A 20,186-nucleotide genomic window follows, 5' to 3' on the forward strand; every position below is an offset into this window, starting at 1 on the left:
GCTTTTTTCCTTTTATTAAGCCTCCCACTGTCGTTGTTGGGCTTTCTTAATTAAAATGTGACATCACAGCCCGGCAGCATGTGCATACACGGGTGCACATGCTTGTGTCTGTGACTCTCATTAAGCCCTCATCATGGCGTAAGTAGCCGCCTGTATAATGATTAACAAAACCCGCAATTAGGGTCAGTTTAAAGGCAGTAGATGCAAAGCAGCGGGCATACACAGGGTTTCTCTCTAAATGCCATCACTTTAATGGTTATGAGATTGGCTCTAACATTGTAAGTTGCTGCGTTTATGGAGTGTGCATTAACCCCTGTAACCTTTCCCCAAACTTCTGTTTTTCATCTTCCTTTTCCTCCATCCCCACAATCTTTCTATTTTTTTGTTTGTTTGTTTATTTTTCCTCCAGGTATCTGTTTGCTCTACAGATTAAACGCGACCTGGCCTGTGGTCGTCTGATCTGCAACGACACGAGCGCCGCTCTCATGGTCTCCCACATTATTCAGTGTGAGTTTTAACACGAAAAGTATTCAAGAATCTGATGTTTGGAAGGCGCTGAAGCACACAAACGAGTCCCTTTTTAGATGATTTTGACATGCTGTGAATGTCATCAAATCATAACAGCAGTCGATGACTGGAAAACAATTAATTAAAATATGCAGAGGTTGTTGAGGTTCCTTTTTGCCTTCACAGTTCAGGGTAATCATTAATAATCACAGCAACTGTATTGATTCGTATAACTTTAATTTTTAATTTGCATCAGTGTAGAGGGGGGGGAAAAGAAGAAATTAAAATCCATGCTTTGCAAAAAGCATGTATGCAAATTAAACGGGAATAAATTAAACTTGAGCCTGAACGTAATTTGATGTCTGAGAGCTGTCGGACCGAATAAAAAGGCAGAAATCTGCACACTGGTTACTTGGCGGCACGGTGGCACGGTGGTTAGCACTGTTGCTGCACAGCAAGAAGGTCCTGAGTTCAATTCCACCATCAGGCCGGGGTCTTTCTGTGTGGAGTTTGCATGTTCTCCCCGTGTTTGCGTGGGTTCCCTCCGGTTACGCCGGCTTCCTCCCACTGTCCAAAGACATGCAGCTTGTGGGGATAGGTTAATTGGATAATCCAAATTGTCACTAGGTATGAATGTGAGTGCGAATGGTTGTCTGTCCCTGTGTGTTGGCCCTGCGACAGACTGGCGACCTGTCCAGGGTGTACCCTGCCTCTCGCCCTATGACAGCTGGGATAGGCTCCAGTGCCCCCCGCGACCCTGAAAAGGATAAGTGGAAGCAAATCGATGGATGGTTACTTGGGTTATTCATTAACGCTTTAGCAGCAAAGTGGGTGGAAGTGATGAAGCCTTTCAAGGCAGGAAAGAGCACTCTTGTTACTCACAGCTTCCTTTCGTTCATCACATGACAGATGCCAGGCTAAAGGCCATTGTGCCACCCAGTAAATGCCTTTCATGTTGAGAGGTGTTGGATTCTTCACCGTCTCTGAAGTCATCAGCTATCCTTTGGTGCCTCCAGGACAACTGCTGATATTTTGGGGCTTTCGCTGTCATCTGTCAATGAGTACACATTGACAGTCTGCTCATCATCAGACAGTAGCTGACTGCATTTCACCAGATATGGCCCCCCTTGCTTGCTTAAATCTGAGGGGTCAGTTGCCTGCAGATACTGCATATTCATATGCAGATAGCTTTTAATAGTTACTAAAATTTCCTTGTCTGAAAAGATCTTTGGCCTCTGTGAAGGTTCTATTATAATGTAAATGCTTTGCTTATGTAGATGACTGACTGTAAATCAACAGATTCATTACAGAGATTCCCTGTGGGGGTAATTTCAGCACCACTTACTGTGTTTTATACCAAGTAAATGACAACGAACATAAATACAAAACAGCCTCCTTCAACACTTACAGTAATACCAACGGGAACCACCATAGCATTACAATCTCAATCACCTCTCATTTATAATTGTAAGCGTTATAGTTGAATGAAGTGTGAGCATGTGGTCGTCTACAGGATGCAGACTTTATGGTCGCGATTCGTCACAACGACCATTGTACCTCAGCTCTGTAAATGGAGGATATAGGATCTTGACTCCGTCTTTCAGATGCTGCTAAGGTACAGCGCTGTATACTGAAGGATATTGCTCAGTTGTCATAGCAACTGTCAGTGCTCAGCCCGTATGTGCACCTGCAGGCAGTACAGTATATGGGGGTGCTGCTGGTATAAAACAGATGGGGACGCATGCATCAGCACACTTCATCTACAACAGAGTTGCCAAGGTTGGTTTGTGGATGAGGAAAAGGCCTTTTAACTCTTTTTTTTTCCTCAACACTCTGCATCTTTATTTTAATCAGCTCCTAACCTTCCTCGTCCTCACTTTAAATAAATATCCATTTTCTTTTCCCTCCACCAGCTGAGATCGGAGACTTCGATGAGACCCAGAGCTGGCAGCACCTCCTTCACAATAAGTATCTGCCCGACCAAGACGCCATTAGAGACGAGATCATAGACTGCCACCGCGAGCATGTGTGAGTTATCTCGTGTGCACGTCCACACATGGATTGCTTATTAGATGTGGGTTCCAGTGAATTCAGGGTTTTCTCTATGCTTTGTGGGAATCAGCATGGGTTTAATCTGCACAGTGTCAAAAAAATGGCAACCAATGTAGGTTTTCAGCCCCTCCCAGTAACTTGAATGGGATTCAAACCCCACTCTCCCATGTGGAAGTCGTGTACACACCCGGCTACTCTACCATGTCTTACTAACTTCATAGCCTTCATGCTCTCTTACTCTATACTTTGCCGGCCTGAGATGTGGGGCAGTAACAATAAAAGTGCCCAAGTTAAATAAGGAGACTAAGAAGAAAAAACAAAACAAAACAGTTATTATCAATAAAATGAAAGCAGGCAGAACACCTGCTGTTACCATCAAAAACAAGGAAATATGGGTTAAAACAACTAAAGAGTAACCTGATTGCTGATTGGAGTAGACTATTAGGAGTAGTATCTAAGTCAGGAGAGAGAGCATGAGGCTCAGACGGGGCCCTGCAAGTTCAGCATCCCCAGGGTATCTTCCTGTAATACATCTTCACTTATCAGCAATCAGGTTAAGCAGTCACACAGAAGTGGTTATCAGATGGATAAGCAGATAACACAGGGGTTCGTCATTTAAGCCGGTCACATTAAAGTGCATTGGCAGCATTTGACAAATTGCAAGCATGCGTCTGAGAGCAACCTAAGTTAAATACAATTTTAAAAAGCAAATTCAACCATATGTGTATAGACTGCACGCTAATTTGATATAGTGTCTATTACTACAAATACATGGCCTGTTTCAGGATCGGATATTAACACACTATTAGTATTAGACCCTAAAATTATTGTAAGTTGAAATTAAATAAAGTTGCATCAGGAAAACACAAACACATGGAAAAACCTTAGACCCTCCTACTGTCCTTTCACAGCTCTGAGAGATTTTCCAGGAAGTGATGCTGTTTTCCAGAGAATTGATTAGTCAGTAGGCAGTGATGTCATGCCTGATGAGCTCTTATCTGGAACATAACCTGTTTCTGAGCCGGTTAATTTTCAGGTTTGCCTTTAGGTCATCTAAAAAACAATCAAGTCTCCTTATGAATCAATTATTTTACTAGAAGATCAAACTACTTGAGTTACAAAATTCTGGCAAATAATGGTTATCATGATCCTTAATGTTTCTTCCTCTCTTCACGTTTCCCTTTCCCACCGGATCATGATTGACTTCCAACATAGCTGCATTATCTGAAATTAATATAAAGGATTTAAAATCTGATCAGCTTTGGTGGATTAAGTGAACACAGTTCTGTGTATACATGATTCATGGGGGGAGGAAGCCTTTAGTAATCACAAACATAAACTCCACCAGTTTCACAGTATGTTAGCATGAATGTCAAGAGGTTATTAACAATCAGGTCATTCTAACAGTACCAAAGCAGCACTGTTTACCTGCAAACAGCAAGATTATCCTTGCTTAGAAAACAATACTGAGCTGAGGTACAGATCAGTTTCTAGGTGGCAAGCTCAGAGGTGTCAGGAGAGATATGTTTGTCATATATAAACACACACCAAGCTCGCATAATTCCAGTCTGCAATGCAAAGATATTTATCTGTTTATTCAAATATACACCCCCCAAACACACACCCATAAGTCTCCCTCCTGCAGAGAGGTTTATCTTCTAACCACAACAGCCAGCACACACTCACATTCACACACTTCTAAATCTCTCCCCTGCAGAGCTGGCTATCTGCAAACATACCACTTGGCACTCCTACTGTGCCCCTGGGACCACACACACAGACACACACACATCATGTATTTCATTTCCATGCTGCTGGCAGCAAATAAATAAATGAGATTCTTTTCTGGACATGCAAAACCCTCCCTTAACCACCAATAATGTATGAAGCGCCTTGAGGCGACTTTTGTTGTGATTTGGCGCTATATAAATAAAATTGAATTGAATTGAATAAGAGCTGAAAAACAAACTTGTTGATCATCAGTCACCGTCACACCGTGCACCGCACACCCGTTCTCCCCTCACCCTCCTCTCCGCCTTGCCTCCCTTCAATCCTTCACCCTCCCCTTAGCCGACACAGGAAGGAAATGGCCAATTCAGCCGCTTATACAGGAAACAGGAAGCTATTTTCAGATTTTGTGAGGAAACAAACTTTGTGTGGATTTTGTGGCTGATTTCTTCCTCCCCGCTGTGGGTGCCGCAGTGTATTTTAAGGCTGACCCATGTTTTTAAATTCTCAGTATACCCCTGAGATGCACAGTTTAAGCTGTGACTCATTACCTCTTGGTTAGAGGAATTGATTTTCTTACACACTGAGAGCAAGTCTTGAACACTAACTAAGACGAATGGCTTAAATGAGCTGCTGATTGATCGCTGATAGTTTGATGCATCTCTCTTCTCCACAGCGGGCAGACGCCGGCAGAGTCGGACTATCAGCTGCTTGAAATCGCACGGCGGTTAGAGATGTATGGTGTTCGCTTACACCCGGCGAAGGACCGCGAGGGTACTAAACTCAGCCTGGCTGTAGCAAACAGTGGGGTACTGGTTTTCCAGGTAAAATCTTCAATAAGTAGGGGCCATAAAAGGTTTTTGGGGCTTGGGTGGGGCAGTTGGCTAAAAATTGATATTTTCTAGGTGAACACCAACGGTTTTTCGACACACATTAACAAGGCTGACAAATATGTTTTGTATGAGTTGTAAATGCTTTAGATATTTTATAGAAGAAAGAAGGAAGGGAGTCTTAGTCTTAGTATCATAGTATCCTCAACTCAAGGTGGAAGGTTTTCTCCACTGACAACACCGAGATATTAGGCACAGCAATTAACAGATGGTGGTTGCTGCTGCTCGGCTGCAGTTCAGGCAGTTTTTTTTAATGGTTCTCTGACCTGACACTCTCAAACATAACACACAAAACATGCCATAGAACAGTGGATGCACTCTCTTTTGACCAGGCTGACCCCAATTAAGTCCAGTCTGCGCTGTTTCACTGCCCTGATTTTTTTTTTTTGCCACATCTTCAAAGAGTGCTGAGATCTTTTAAAATTTGGCTGATATGACAAATCGATTAATTGGTTCCTGACGTTTTGTGGTAAGCCTCCACCCAACTCATCTGGTAAGGAATGTACCGCCTGGTAGTTTTGGGTTTGTTTTCAATTTTGCTTGTGCTGTCTTAACTGATTCTGATTTTTCTGTATTCAGGGGAACACAAAAATTAACTCTTTCAACTGGTCCAAGATCCGTAAACTCAGCTTCAAACGTAAAAGGTTCCTAATCAAGCTTAGAGCCGACCCCACTGTAAGTTCATGCGACGTTTCCTTTCTTTTCTTGCCTCGCCTTTTCTCTTTCTGCTTTCTGTGCTTATATTTGTTGCTGTATCCTCCCAGCAGAATGCCCACCATGACACGCTGGAGTTTGCCATGGCCAGCAGGGACTGCTGTAAGGTTTTCTGGAAGATCTGTGTCGAGTACCATGCCTTCTTCAGACTCTTTGAGGAGCCCAAACCAAAACCCAAGCCCATCCTCTTCACCCGAGGATCCTCATTCCGGTTCAGGTAAGAAGAGGAAAGAAAAAAGAGACTGAAAGTGAACTCCTCTTTTTAAAATATTTTGGTTTCGTATCAACTGGTCTTCTTTCCGTGTCCTCTACCTGCAGTGGTCGAACCCAGAAGCAAATCATTGATTACGTTAAAGACTCCGAGCCCAAGAAAGTTCCATTTGAAAGGTGTAGTGTTCCTCCTTCGTTTTACCAAGACTGAGCCAAGCTACTGAAGTTAAATGTAATCAAATTTCTCGGTCGCTGATTAGTCGTATATGGTATAATCTCATCTGTTTCCCTGCTTTTTTTTTTTCAGGAAGCACAGTAAGATCCTGTCCAACAGCAGCATATCCCCTCAGTCTGCCTCCACAAGATCACATGTGCCAAAAGAGGTAATGCGAGCTTAAAACTTTTCTAGAAACCCATTATTAATGACACCCACAACCATTAGCAGGTTAGTGTTTATGCAAAAAAGCATGAGCCAAAACTGCGCATACAAAACTACACTGCACTGTTATATTGTGCTATTGCATGCACAATATCTCCAGGATGTTTCGTCTGAGATCGGAGGTCAAAATTAGGCACGTATAGTTGAGGCAGTTAGTCTTTGTTGCATTACTTGAAAAACATGTTTGCGTTTTTATATCCATTTCTGGCCTTTGACAAAGTAGTGTATTCTATGCTTGAATTAGGTTGTTTTTTGTTTGTTTTTTAATTTGGCAGTCCTGGTATTTTTACTTTAGTGTAAGATCAGAAACTCTTTGGGAAACCAAGCTGAACAATACCCACATGCTTCCTGTTGGCTAACATTGCTTTACCTGGTAACAAAGCTATTTCCCAAAGCTTAGCTAGCGGGCTAACTTTAGCTTGCTTGGTGTTGGAGTTCTGTTTGTGTTAGGAGCTGGTCGTTACTGATGAGAAAGTAGCAGTATGTTATAAAAAGTATAAAATAACTGCTTACCGTTTTAGTTTAACAATAACTAAAGTAACTAAACCTTGTAACTCTTCAGGAACTGCACAATACTGTCACATAATTAAACTGACAAATATTTTATTTTCTGCCTGGGATGTTGTATCTTTGGCCAAGCTTTTTAATCAGCTGCTTAAAGCCCTGCTTTTCCAACACATAACCCCCACCGTAAAATCCATGGGTGCTTGGAGTTATTGGTTGGCATTACGTTCACACTTCATGCTGCTAGCATATCCTGCTATCTTTGCCTCAATGAGCAATATGAGTTTCTTTTACACTTTCAGCAGGAATAGTTTTCTTGCATATCAAAGTACTGTGTTTTGTGAGAGGTTGTTGAAGTAGCTCCGTATTTAGGTACTAAATCAACATTGGGGGCTGACATTGGCTCTCACTCTTAGACATGCTCAGGCTTGTCTTGTCTGAATTATCCTTCAGTCTATACCATAACCTGATGGGCACCTCCTGAGAAATCTAACTACATGTCAGGTTAACTCACCCACAAGTGTTTTGAATTAATCAGTGAGAGAATAACAATCATTGCCTCAGTATAAAGAATAATAGTCATAGCGTAAATGTATGGACTCAGAAATGTCAACTACCAAAATAGTGTGAGGGAAAGTACAGTAGAAAACCAGAGGGAGAAATATGTTTACCTTTACTTGGAACTGCATTAGAAAACGCCGAAACACAACCACACGATAATTAACAAGCTTTTTTCTTCTTCTTCTTTTTTTAAAAATCACTCCTCAGCATCTTTGTTTACATCTGGAGCTGTGATTACAAAGCTTGTGTACCCATGCCGTTCCAGGGAGTGAAAATGTGTAACTGAGTGCTTGCTCTAAGGCTGTCCCTGTAATAGAGCCCAAATAAATAACAGTTTTATCCTTTATTATTCCCCCCTTTTAACCTTTCATTCCATCTTCACTCCATGTTCTGTCTTTTCTCCCCTCTTGTTATTTGCAGAGTGCCACGTCGATCCCGTTAGCAGACCAGCCTGACTCAGACAGATTGAGCCATCTGGCTGTACCTAATGGTTCGGAGGAGCCACAGGCGGTCACGCCCCCCACCAACGGTCTTCATGGCCTAACGGCAGCGCCTGGCTCAGACCCGACTCAGCCCCGACAGAACCACCACGTTGCGGGATCAGTACTGGACCAGCAGCTCCTCAACCCAGGTCCATCCTGCAGGGCAAACAAAGGCAGCAGCTCTTCTATTCCTTACATAGACTGCAGCGACATAGACAGTGAATGTGATGTGACAAAGAACAACAGGGCTACCCGGGGTCACAGCAATGCAAATGACAGCAATGAGGATGAGCCTTGTGCTTATACTAGGCACTTGGGTAGTCCTGGTCGAAATGGGGGGCAAGCTGGGAGGCTGTTTGGGGCTGTTAATGGGTTCTATCACACCAATCACCAAGGGCTGATGCAGCAGGGTATGGTGGGGAAGCAGCAGCAAAGCATGCAGGGTAACAGGAACACTGTAAATCAGTCTCCTGTGTGTAACAAGTTTAATGTGAGTCACGAGCTAACAGATGAGGACGTTTTGACAAATGGGCGTCTCCCGCTCCACAGCACGCTGTTAGATGAGATCTTTCAGGGGCGAGACAAGCGAGGTGCAGTGTTGGGTCGTCCATTAGGAACCGGGACACGCAGTCAGTGCTCCAGCCCGGTGATCAGCAGCTTCCATCACCGCACAAACTCACTCAGTCACTCAGAGATGACAAACGGTCACAGTCAGCCACGTTCAGCTTCGCGGTGGGATGACGGCGGGCATTATTTCAGTAAACGTCCTGGAGCGCTCCCTGTGGAGACTCCCACGGTCCCGCCATCATCCCATCCACAAAACCACTATGGCAGCTACTCCCCGATCGCCTCAAACCGCACTTCGCCAAATCTGGCTAAACCGTACTACAACAACAATAACATGAGGAACCGCTCTGACACTGACCCATTCATTCTCAGCCAGCTGACATCGACACCCATCAACCACCGCAATCGCTCTGGGCTGCACGCCAAAACTCCTGGCTCTGCCCCACTGGAGCGTAGAATGATGATGACCAACGGCAATGACAGGAACCTCCTGGTTCCTGGTCAGCCACGGTCCAATACGGTGCAGCGGATGTTCGGGCGTCAGGGAAAGCCCGGCAGCAGCCCGTCTAATAACAAATACAACACTCTAAACCAGCCGGTCCAAATGATCGACGGGTCTACTAGCAGCGGCACAGACACCAGCGACACAGAGTCAGACACGGGCAGCAGTGCGTACAGCCAGCCCTTAATGTACGGCAACCCGGCCGCCGTCAGCTCCATGATTTCGGTTAACTCAAACGGCACATCCCCGCTCTCTCACACCAAGTTCTCTTTCGGGAGTTTGCAGTTGGAGGAGGGTGGCGACGGTGTGGAGGAAGAGGAAGGGTGTTACCGCTTTAATGAGGAAGACATAGGCGGTCGGGTTTTTAGCTGTTGAGCGAGCATGAGTGGGCAAAAGGAAAAAAACAACGTGTTAATTTAGTGTGTTACAGATAAACAGATGTTTAAAGTCGTCTTTTTCTTCTTAGAGACAGCTTTGTCTTCCTGCTACACTGACGAGCACCGAAATAGAAGGAAAACACTATGGTTGATTGCGGTGCTTTTACACATTTTATAGTCAAGCACGCTTTACGCACAGGGTCTAACGTATTTTCTGGAGCGTAAACATAGGGCAAGATGTGTGTTTTCTAATGGCGAATTGAATCTTTAATAACATCTGTTTTTTCTAAACTCCTTTTTTAAAATTACGTATGCAGATTTCTTAGTAAGCTGCTAGCTGACACTTTTGTGAGCCAGCCAGCTCTTTGTATAAAAAGAAAGGTAAAATAATGAGCATACATTTGGTAAAAGCTTCCTCACAACGTGCCATAACTCAGAAACGTTTATATTCACTGTAGTTGAATGTGCAGAAGGAAATGTTTCATAGAAAGTTCGAGGAAAACCTTGACGTTTTCAAAAAATTCTTGTTCACTTCACACTTTACTTGTTAGCATTTGCCACATTGTTGAGAATTAAGACATTTTTTTCTTATTTGTGGGACATTAAGGTGTAGAAGTGTGTGAAGAGTTTTTTTCTTTTTGGTAGTAAATGTGATACTTGATTGGACTTTCTAAAAGCTGTCAAGCTCAGCAGATTTTCTGCCTTTCTGTGGCATTATACACCCATTTTGTAGTTATAGTGTAGCTTTTTTCTCTAAATCAGACTGTCTGGTGCAATAGATGGACTTTGAGGTAATAGCTGAAGTTCATAAATGGATTTGATAGGATGCTAGGAGGGGAGACTTCTGTACAGTTGGTCTGATCCCCTTTAACTGTACAGTGTATTTGATTTAGTTAGTAGATTGAATTGTACTTGGAGTGTTACACTTTGGGAAAAGTGTGTTTTCTATGTGAGTTACTGGGATCTGCCAGAGGAGGAAAATAGCCGACTGCTGTTGTTCCTGTCTTCTGAGCAATTTTTCATGCATTCAGTTCATTTGTCTGTCTGTCGTGGGTGATCTGCATGGTATTCTGGATATTTGCGGTCATGACTTTTTGTATTTAGACCAATTGAAGTAGTTTTGCATCAATTTTAGGGAAACCCTAATCTTTTATATCTGTGTTTTCTAGCTGAAGCTCCATTTGTCTCTACATTTCAACACTTATGCTACTTCAGCTGGCTGGTGATGGGTTTAGGGGGATTTCTTCAGCCTTTATTTCTTTCTATGGTTATGCTTTCTCTTTCTGTCACGGTTTATATGCACATAATCAGCGGTAATCAAACACACCGACCGCCATCCTCGTCCTGCTTTGCTCGGCTTGGCTCCAGGCATGCGCTGCAACCACAAACAGAGGTAACCCTGTTATCTTTCACCTCTCTGGATGCTGTTTTCTGCTGGTGAAGGCTTCCCATCTCCATCTCTGTCATTGGCTGCTCCACTACAGCACGCTGAATTGGATCAAACTGAAGTGAATTAAAGTGTGGGCTTCTCTTGAGACATGCAGGAAATGTTTGAATGTCCCATAAACTAAATCAGTACAAAAATAAGCCAACCTGTTGAGTATCAGTTGAAATTACTTTAAAGATCAACACAAGGAGCTTTTGTTTAGATGTCATGTTTCAGCACTGTCATCCAGATGGACTGAGTAAGCAAAAATTGCATTAAATGGTATTAAGTCAGTGTCTTAGCTTGCTCATTCTCATTCTGGTTTGGTTCTTCTTGCATATTACAGTCTTTTTGCACCTAAATTGTAGCACAACAAACGCAAACACAAACAGTACTGTTGGTAGATTCAGTTTCAGGAAGCTGAACTGTTTTGCTGATATCGGGGGTTCAAGTTACAAGGTGGCTTAATTTGGACTGAATGTCGTCAAGATTCTATCAGCTTCCAAGGTTGAATGACCTTTTGTTTCCTGCTGCCTCTACCTGAATCAAATGTTCATGATTCACTCTTTGTAAATGTTTGTTTTTAAGCATGTTCTCGCTTCTTTTTTTTTGTTGTTATTTCAAGGGGTTGAAAAAAAGTCTTTCAGCACTGTTTTCTCACCATTTCACTTTCTGTACTGTAAATGCATGTTAACCAGGTGAAGGATGTTGCTGCTCTCTGTCACTCAACTCTGTTTTTGCTCCCTGTGTCACGCTGTGTTTCTGTCGTGGGGCTTAAACTGGATCCAGATGTGTGAGGGTGCAGTTTAACACAATCCTAACAACAACCCTATAGCTTTGCAGGCTTCTAGACTCAGATACTTCTTACTGCAGTTTATAGCCCTTTTTTGTTGTTGTTATTGTTGTTGTTGTTGTTGCTCCTTGCTCATGATTTCTCAACTGCACTGTTTTGTTTTTAAATATTTAGAAACCATTCGTACCCATTGCGGTTTCCTCACCAAGCATGAGGACAAAACAAGGCTGACTCAACTCCAGTGCTCTTTTAACGGAGACTGAGAGGGCGAAGGTAGACAGACACAAGTAACGTTCAGCTTAAAGCATAATGCAAGTGCAAGTGCAAAAATAAAGATATCTTTGAGAGATATTGGCATTTTATTTTTTAAGGTATGAAAGTCAGAGTATTGTGAGAAGTTATTCACATGCATACACTGGAATACTGGGGTTGAGTCCAGCTTGTCTTTAGTCTCGCTGCCTGTCAACAAGTAGCACTTGAAGCCAGTCACTTCCACTGAAGCTTGTTTTTGTAGTTTTAATATAAAGTAGATGCAGTAAAAGACTGATTGATTGATATTTTGTTTATTTATGGAATTAATTGCAGCCAAATTTGGTTAATTTGACTGATTAATTTAAAATGAAAGGTAAACTACCTTGTAGCTTTTTTTGGCGATTATATATACATATATATACACACTGTGATGATATCAGGTTGCATCACGAAATAGTTTGAAACTTTTGGAAATATTTGATGTCTTTCTGAAAGCTAAAGATTTATATATGTTGAAAATATGAAGCTACAGCCAGTGGCAAGTTAGCTTAGCTTAGCAAAAAACATACCCCATATCTCTGTCTAAAAGTGACAAAGTCCACTTGTTAGCAACTGTAAAGTTTAGAAAATAACTTGACAGGTTGCGGTTTTGTAGGGATTTTCTCACTTGTTGCTAACTAAGCTAAGCTAACTTAAGCTGAGTTCATAGTCAGTCTTCTTATTTAAGTCTGAGCAAGAAAGCAACCATATTTTCAAAGTGTTTCTTAAATTTAGATTATTAAAATGGTATACAAGGGTACTGCTGCGTCACTTGATCCTTTAATCTTTTTCTTTTTACATGATTTTGTTTAAAAGGTGTAAACCACTTGTTTGCTGTTCTTTTAAAGTTAAAGTGGAGACCTTGGTGGCAGTTGGGGTTTGCATGTTTTCTATTTATTTGTTCATTTTAATGACTGTAGCATGCTTTGAAATTATAAATACTGAACATGCATCCATTCTAGTCAAAGATCTGCATAAGCATCTTTACAAATTAACATGCTGATTTTGAATGGACTAAAGCTGCATTGACTCACTGTTTTTTCTGTCTCTGCTGTAACACTTTGTATTCCTCCGCACCTGTCCTTTTTTTTTTTTTTTAATTTTCATCACTAAGCACCTTCTGAATCTTTTTTTGGTGACTTCTCTGAGGCCCCCTTCCCCCATTTTCCCTTTAATCTCTCTTTTTAACACTGTAACTGATTATGTGAACTAGTGTCAATAAACAAAAAAATGATGACGTTTGTCAGAAGAAAAGGGACTTGGGAATTTCTTTAGAACAAACAGGTGCTGAACTGCCGTGCCCCTCACACACCCACCTATATACCCTCCGCCTGCTCGTCACATGGATCCCACCAGTGTTTTGTGTTGTGGTAGTTAGTCTGTAGCGTAGCCTGTTTGTCTTTTTCAGTGTTGTACTTGATTCCACTCCGTTTATTGTTTTGTAGCTTCAGTTTGTTTTTTTGTGGTAGTTTCTTAGTGGTCTTCTGTATGGTTGTCAGTGTTGTTATAGCATCCCCCCCACACACAGACTTGCACTCATTGGTTGCCATGGTTTTATCCATGATTCAGTTTGGTGTATAGAAGTGGACTCTGTGGAAACTTTGCACCTGGGCAAGTATACAGTCACGACTTAGTACCATGTAGTTACCATGTAGTTAACATCTGTAGTGTTTCTCACATTAGTGAGAAGTAGACTTATCTTTTTACCCTTTCCATCATTTTCATAAAGGGCTGCCAGAAGCAGATTTAAACTACTCAGAGCATATGCCTGTTATACGACAGCTCCATTTAAGGCATCATCAAAACTTTTTAGTAAAAAGTTAAAGTGGCTAACTTTTACTGCTTCCAGCATCTCAAAGTTTAGGTGATCTTTTTTTAAATCATAAATGGTTGTAAATTTAATGGCACTGATCAGTCTTGTACTGTCCTTCTGGTGTTTATGTAGGCAAATTGAAGCAAAAGATAGCTTGCTGATGAACTATGAAATATGCAGAAATGTTCAAAGCCCTCCACTATGCACACCATCATTCTTCCCCTTAATTTGCCTATGTAATGCCTTGATATAACCTTTATTAATGGTTGGCTCCTTACTAACAGTCTGTTTTTCTTCTCTCCATCCCTTCTAGCTATGCTTTAATCATATTCACATTCATATAAGTGAATGCAAATAGAATAGAGTCAGTGGACAGTAGCATTTGGTCAAGTGGCATTTGGTCCTAAAGTATGATCTAAATGAGAGGTGCTCATTTAGACCATACTTTAGAACTGATTGTGTAGAATTATCCAGTGTTGAAATTCATTGCCAATCATCTTGTTTTATGTTTAATTGAGTTATTTGGAGACAATATTATTGAACAATTCTTCTTCTTCTTGTTAAATATGTTTTTAGGTGCACAGTGCAGTGAGCCTGGAAACCTTTTGCTTCACTGCTGTGTCTGGCAGAATAAATAATTCTGTCATGATTAAAAGTTCTATTAAATGATAAGAAATACAAATACAAGTTGGCAGTGCATTTCATTGTAGAAGCTGAATTTCTCTTTGTATCAAATTTAACACTGTCCCTTATCTTCTCTTGTCATCTTCTCTTACTCTTTGTTCTATTCCTAACCTCCGCTTCTCCCCCCTTTCTATATTCTTCTTTTCTTCTCGCCCCTCAGGAAGTCCGGGTTCAGAGAAGTCTTCGTTGGGAGGTCCTCATGTAGCAGTTAATGGGAACGGCTCTGTGAATGGGCAGAGAATGGGAAGGACTGGGGTCCTGGGTGCTGAACAGAGTGCTGAAATCCAGCCGTTATCCCCACTTACCAGCCCGCTGCTTACCGAAGCGGGATATGTTCGCAACGATGAGGAAGACGAGGCGAGGAGGAAGGTGGGTATACAGAGAGTAAGAAGGTGGATGGGGAAATTTCTTGTAGTCACTGAATTGGCCCCCAGAAGGACTTCAAAGGAATTTAGTCTGGACTAAGAAGTTGTGAACACCCAAGTCTTTCAGTACTTGGAAAAAACAATGCTGTGACTCAGACAAATGTGCAAAGCCTTTAGCCACTCCTCTTTTCTTTATATTTTGATTCAAGCAGCCAGAGATTCTTGTAATTTTTGTAAGTGTGCTTGAGCAATAGTTTTCCAGGCTTTCTTAAGTCCTTTCAAAAGTCTTGGTGACTTTTTCACTCATTTCAATCCAGTTCTTTCGCCTGACCATTTTCATAGGAATGATTTGTTTGTTAACACTGACCTATGAATCACTGAAGCATTAATATGGTCAAATCAAGTTATGACCCTGTGTTGTGTTTACACAAAACAGACAGGAAAAAAAACACGAAGTAACAAAGAACTTGTTTTGTTGGTACAGCCTGTCACATATACACATGGAGATATGAAGAAACTGGACAAGTAGTGGACAAAATAAGAAGTGGCATACCTGAAAAAAACAAAACAAGACCTTGTTGCAGATGAACTATATCTGAAAGTCTTGTCCTTAAGAAGCAGGAAAACTAAAGCAAAGACCTGACTCAGGACCTGAGAGATGCATCTGGACCCAAAGGTCGATTCATCGACTGTTCACTGAAACCTCATCAGAAATGGTCTCAGTGAAAGACTGGCTGTCAAGAAGCCAATCTTAAGGAAAGAAAGGGGTGGGGGTAGGAGTGCTGAGGTATTCCACATTACAGAAGAACTGGAATGAAAAACAGTGACATCAGGTCTGAAGGAGTGACAAATCCAAATGTGAAAGTTTTCATTCAAATCATTGTCGGTATGTATGGAGGAGGTCATTAGTGTGCTGTGAGTGTCCACAGCAGGGGTCTCAAACTTAAATGAGCTGTGGGCCACTGCTGGCACTGTCATCTCATTGGAGGGCCGCTTCAGTGTTCAAGTAATACAAATATTGTATAACAATACAAAACTGCAAATTTGTTTTCTCACTCTTAACTAACAGAAGTCTTTCATTGAACTACCAAATAAACAAATTGGTTCTCTCTTTCTGACCAGACATGTGGCAGCACTTCCGCTATAATTTTGTTTATATTAAAAAAAAATGCAGACGTAAGTGTGCACATTAGTTTTTGACTGCTAGTGAAAAATGTTTCACTAGCAGCATTTTTTTTGGCTTTTTAAAGAACTTATTTTAACATTGGACTCAACAACAAACAAATCCTCCCTAACAAAAAAGTAACTTCAAGGGCCAAATAAATGAATCAATGCAGCTATTTCCAATTTTTCTAGCAAAATGCAAAGAAATAAGGTTGGCTGAAGACTTTTGCACGTTACTGTAATTTGGTGAGACAAAGAAATTATTAATTGGGGGAATTCATCCAAATTAATAACAAGAACTGAACTGCTGGTCTTTCGCAACATAAAATGTGCAGACTTCTTTCTGTAGAAGATGAGATAAAAATATATATAAACAGATTGATTTGCTTCTTTTTGTTTCTGTCTAGAAGTTTCCCACAGACAAGGCTTACTTTATAGCCAAGGAACTATTGACCACAGAGCGGACCTACCTCAATGACCTGCAGGTTATCACAGAGGTAAAGATAGTGGTGCCTCTTTGTCTCCATGTATTGTCCAGTCTCTTGTGTCCAATCTGTTATCTCTTCCCTTCACACTGTGAGGCCAATACCATCTGGATTAGACTGAAAGTGGCAGGACCAAGAGCCAGTGGGGTCCAAAAGCATACCGTGAGCCAAGGCTGGTTTCTTTAGAATAATACCAGAATAATGAGTCAAAACTGTTGGTTTAGAAGTCTAATTTTGGGACAGTGTACCAAAATTAATCTTTTTAAAAGCTCATGTGCTGGAAGAGTGAGTCAGGGTTGGTTTGCACCGCACAACGTGCTGAATTCGAGATGCAAGCGTTGGTGTTTTTTACAGCTATATATTAGAAAAAGAGGCCCCAAAGGGAAAGTAAAGGCTCAAGTCTGAACCAAACTCACAAATCTCACAGTGTTTGTTCTCAGTAATGCAACATTAATATTACATTAGTTCCAGCACACAGTTCCAGTCTTACTTCTCTTTTTTTATTCACATCCCAGAAAAAGGCTTTTATGTGCCTTTAGTTTGGCCCCCGACTGAAGGCTGAAGTTTATGAGCACTTTTCTCATGCAGGACAGAGATGAAAATGCATTCAGTGCAGTGCATATGCTACAACTCTCTTCCTTGTAAGTGAGCAGACTTGTATCTTTTTGCTGTTACATAGCTTGGACAGACTAATTAGCTTCAGGCTCTTTTAGTTTACAAGTAAAACCGCTGAAGTCAAGACAGAAAAAAACCCCACTCTGCATTTATAAAAACAGCGTCTGGGATGAAAGTGCAGCTTAATGTGGGTCAGACTCAGTCTTTGCTTTTATATGACTCACTTTTACTGTCTGTCGCAACTGCTTTCGAGAAAAGAAAAAAAAAGGAAATGTGATAGGCGGGGTTATGATGAGTAAAGACCACCAATGCAGAAACACAGGTTCAGCACCTGCTTGCTAAAGACCTGTCTCCTTAATACTGAGACACTGACGGTGACCTCTGACCTCGCTGTGGATTGGAAAACGCCTCTGTTCCTACTTTTTCCTTTCTCAGCTGTTTTTCTTCACAGTAGTAGTTTCCAGCCTCTTTGATGTGGAAAGAAGGCATGCGCGGGTGCTTTTTTAAAACCTCTTAAACATTTTCCTTTGCTGGTACAGCTCATGCCTGGGATCCCACACCCACCCATCTTTTTCTCTTCTTTTTTCTTTTTTAAATCTCGTGTCACTCGTGTTCTTTCCGGGCGAGTCTGTCTGTGAAACTGCTGGACTGCCGCCTGTCTGCTCGAGCTCTCAGATCCTGTGTGATTTACTACAGCGGGGAATATAACACCTCTGTGTCAGGGGTCGTGGTGCGCTCACACGGGGCCCTGAGCACATTTATGTGTGTCTGATGGATTTCTGTTATCATGTCCAATCCCTCATCCTGGATCCTACCAGTAATGTGTGGGACCTCATACTGGATGTGTCCCTTCCAATCTCTGCCAGTAATCTGGGGGAGTTGTGGATGAGTAGGAGTTACATTCTCATTATTTTTATTCCTTCTGAATGTTTTGTTCACTTACTCGTGAGGAGCAGAAAAGGCACTCATTATGTGCCGAAGTATCCGATATGGAAATACAATTTAAAAAATATATGTATATAGTAAAAGATAAAATGTGATCTGCATTTTCTTCTTTTTCCACATGTCCACATTGTTTGTCAATTTTCTAGTCCTTCCACAGCGCTGTGGGGAAAGACGAGGCTTTCCCAGACTCTGTTAAGAGCCTGATCTCTGCCAACTATGATCCGGTGTACAAGTTTCATCAGGGATTCCTCAAAGAGACAGAGCAGCGGCTGGCGCAGTGGTCAGTGTCCATCTGTTTCCATTCAGAAAAGTTTTTTTTTGTTTTTCAGAAATTTACAGATGAGGTTTAAAATTATTTATTTTTACTGTATGTTTATTATGTTTAAAAAAGGGCTTGAATTAAAGTTGTATTTGTTTTTTTCATTTTCAGCTCTATAATTTTATTCAGCCTACTCTGGAAAAGTAGCTTTGCATGATCCACGGTTCAAAATAATCTGTATTTATCTTAACCTGGGGCTGGCTCTGACTGAAAGAAGGTGTTTTAACTCCTCTCCCCCTACTTTCATATGATTGGCTGCCCCTCTTAGACTGAACAGAGGAGGTGGGTGGGGCTTCTGTGCTCACAGACAGCGCATCCACACTGGAACTGATTCGCAGTGATGTGGTGACCACAGAAAGTGAATGAGTTTCTATTATTTCAGATGACTACATGTTTAATAACCGCTGGTGACGGGAAGCAGGCGAGACCTGAAACTAACTTTGTCAACTTCTACATGACTGACTGAAGCCACTACCAATCAGAGTGAAGAAGACTATTAAAAATGACATATGAATCTTATCGTAAAGGCAATCAGAGCCTGCAATGTCATCAAGCAACTGGCCTTCAGCTTCAAAATGATGCAAAACAAGCGAACCATCTCCGGTGCGAACACAGCTTCAGTCTTGGCTCTGTATGATATCATCTACATCCAAGAGTGGAAAAGGCTGTCTCAAACAGAGCATTGGGCTCATAGGGTTTAGTAATCCTTATTTAAACAACAGTATGTATACAACATTATATAAGGTAAAGAATAATAGGCCCCATTTTTAACAGAGGAAAAAGAATAAAAATAGAAAAATGTTACAAACTAAAAATGGTCACAAATTAATTCCTTCCTATTTTTATGTTTAACCCTTGTGTGGTGTTCGTATTTTTGTTACTCAGCCAGTGTTCATGGGTCTGGTGGACCCGCTAGAGTTTTGGCTTTCCAAATTAACACTATCAAACAATTTTATGTTAAATTACTCAACAGATGTTTACTTCATCCCAATTACAAACCATATGAACAGCAAACATGGTTAATTTTTTCCCTTTACCTTTGTTAGATCACATTTATGAATTAATGTGCTTCTCGTTTTTCTTTTATATAAAATGTTATAAATAAATCAGTTATAATCAAGTGGAGTGAGTGGAAAGACACAACACATTTACACGTGAAAAAATAATTAATTGTTTAATTTTTCTTTTGAAAAAAACTGAACATGGGTCTCACAGACCCGAACACCATACAAGGGTTAATTCAAATGTGTAGAACATTTTCCACAGTGCAATTAAGCAGGATTAGTTCATGTAATCAAAACAAGTCCAAAAAAATGGGAAGCATTTTAACACCAGATTAATCTTGGTGCTGATGTAGGATCAGGAAAAATGAATCCCTTCTGCTGTAGTTCGTCTCTGTGTGCTGCTTTGTTTCCAAGCAGTTCTAGTCATGTTTCATAGTCATATTCAGCCTAGATTTTCTTTTAGTAACCCAAGGAATTATTTGAACTGATTACATTTTCATTTTCCTGAATCTGAGATGGCTAAATGGCTTTGTTGGAAATTTTTTCCTTCACTTGACATAATGTGGTATGAAAAAGTCTGTGTTCGTGCAAATACCTGAAATTCCTCACTTTCCCTGCTGTCAGAATCTGTTTTGTGTTATCTCTGTAATGACAGGCAGGAGCACACACTTGCACACACTGGTGAGATGAATGGGGCTGTGGGAGTTGAATGAAGACTTTTCCACACTTGTGTAAGATGTTTTGAGCTG

The 20,186-nt window shown here is 41.2% G+C and overlaps 1 protein-coding gene across 3 annotated transcripts in view; it reads left to right on the forward strand.

Moving 5' to 3' along the window:
* Window positions 1-20,186, forward strand: part of LOC146681336 (FERM, ARHGEF and pleckstrin domain-containing protein 1-like) — a 68,698-nt gene that overhangs the window by 38,367 nt on the left and 10,145 nt on the right. Inside the window, exons 6-16 of one of the 3 annotated variants that reach the window (XM_085449783.1) lie at window positions 410-507; window positions 2,421-2,535; window positions 4,964-5,111; window positions 5,757-5,852; window positions 5,942-6,108; window positions 6,210-6,278; window positions 6,409-6,484; window positions 8,026-8,236; window positions 14,701-14,909; window positions 16,477-16,566; window positions 18,261-18,394. In XM_085449783.1, the coding sequence (XP_085305909.1) occupies window positions 410-507; window positions 2,421-2,535; window positions 4,964-5,111; window positions 5,757-5,852; window positions 5,942-6,108; window positions 6,210-6,278; window positions 6,409-6,484; window positions 8,026-8,236; window positions 14,701-14,909; window positions 16,477-16,566; window positions 18,261-18,394 (1,413 nt within the window). The remainder of the gene's footprint in view (window positions 1-409; window positions 508-2,420; window positions 2,536-4,963; window positions 5,112-5,756; window positions 5,853-5,941; window positions 6,109-6,209; window positions 6,279-6,408; window positions 6,485-8,025; window positions 8,237-14,700; window positions 14,910-16,476; window positions 16,567-18,260; window positions 18,395-20,186) is intronic. The other 2 variants (XM_085449785.1, XM_085449784.1) reach the window with 2 other exon arrangements.

The sequence above is a fragment of the Copadichromis virginalis genome, linkage group LG23, assembly GCF_057382275.1.
Source record: "Copadichromis virginalis isolate Kocher_CV1m ecotype Utaka linkage group LG23, C_Virginalis_male_GT1.1, whole genome shotgun sequence".
Lineage (NCBI taxonomy): Eukaryota > Metazoa > Chordata > Actinopteri > Cichliformes > Cichlidae > Copadichromis > Copadichromis virginalis.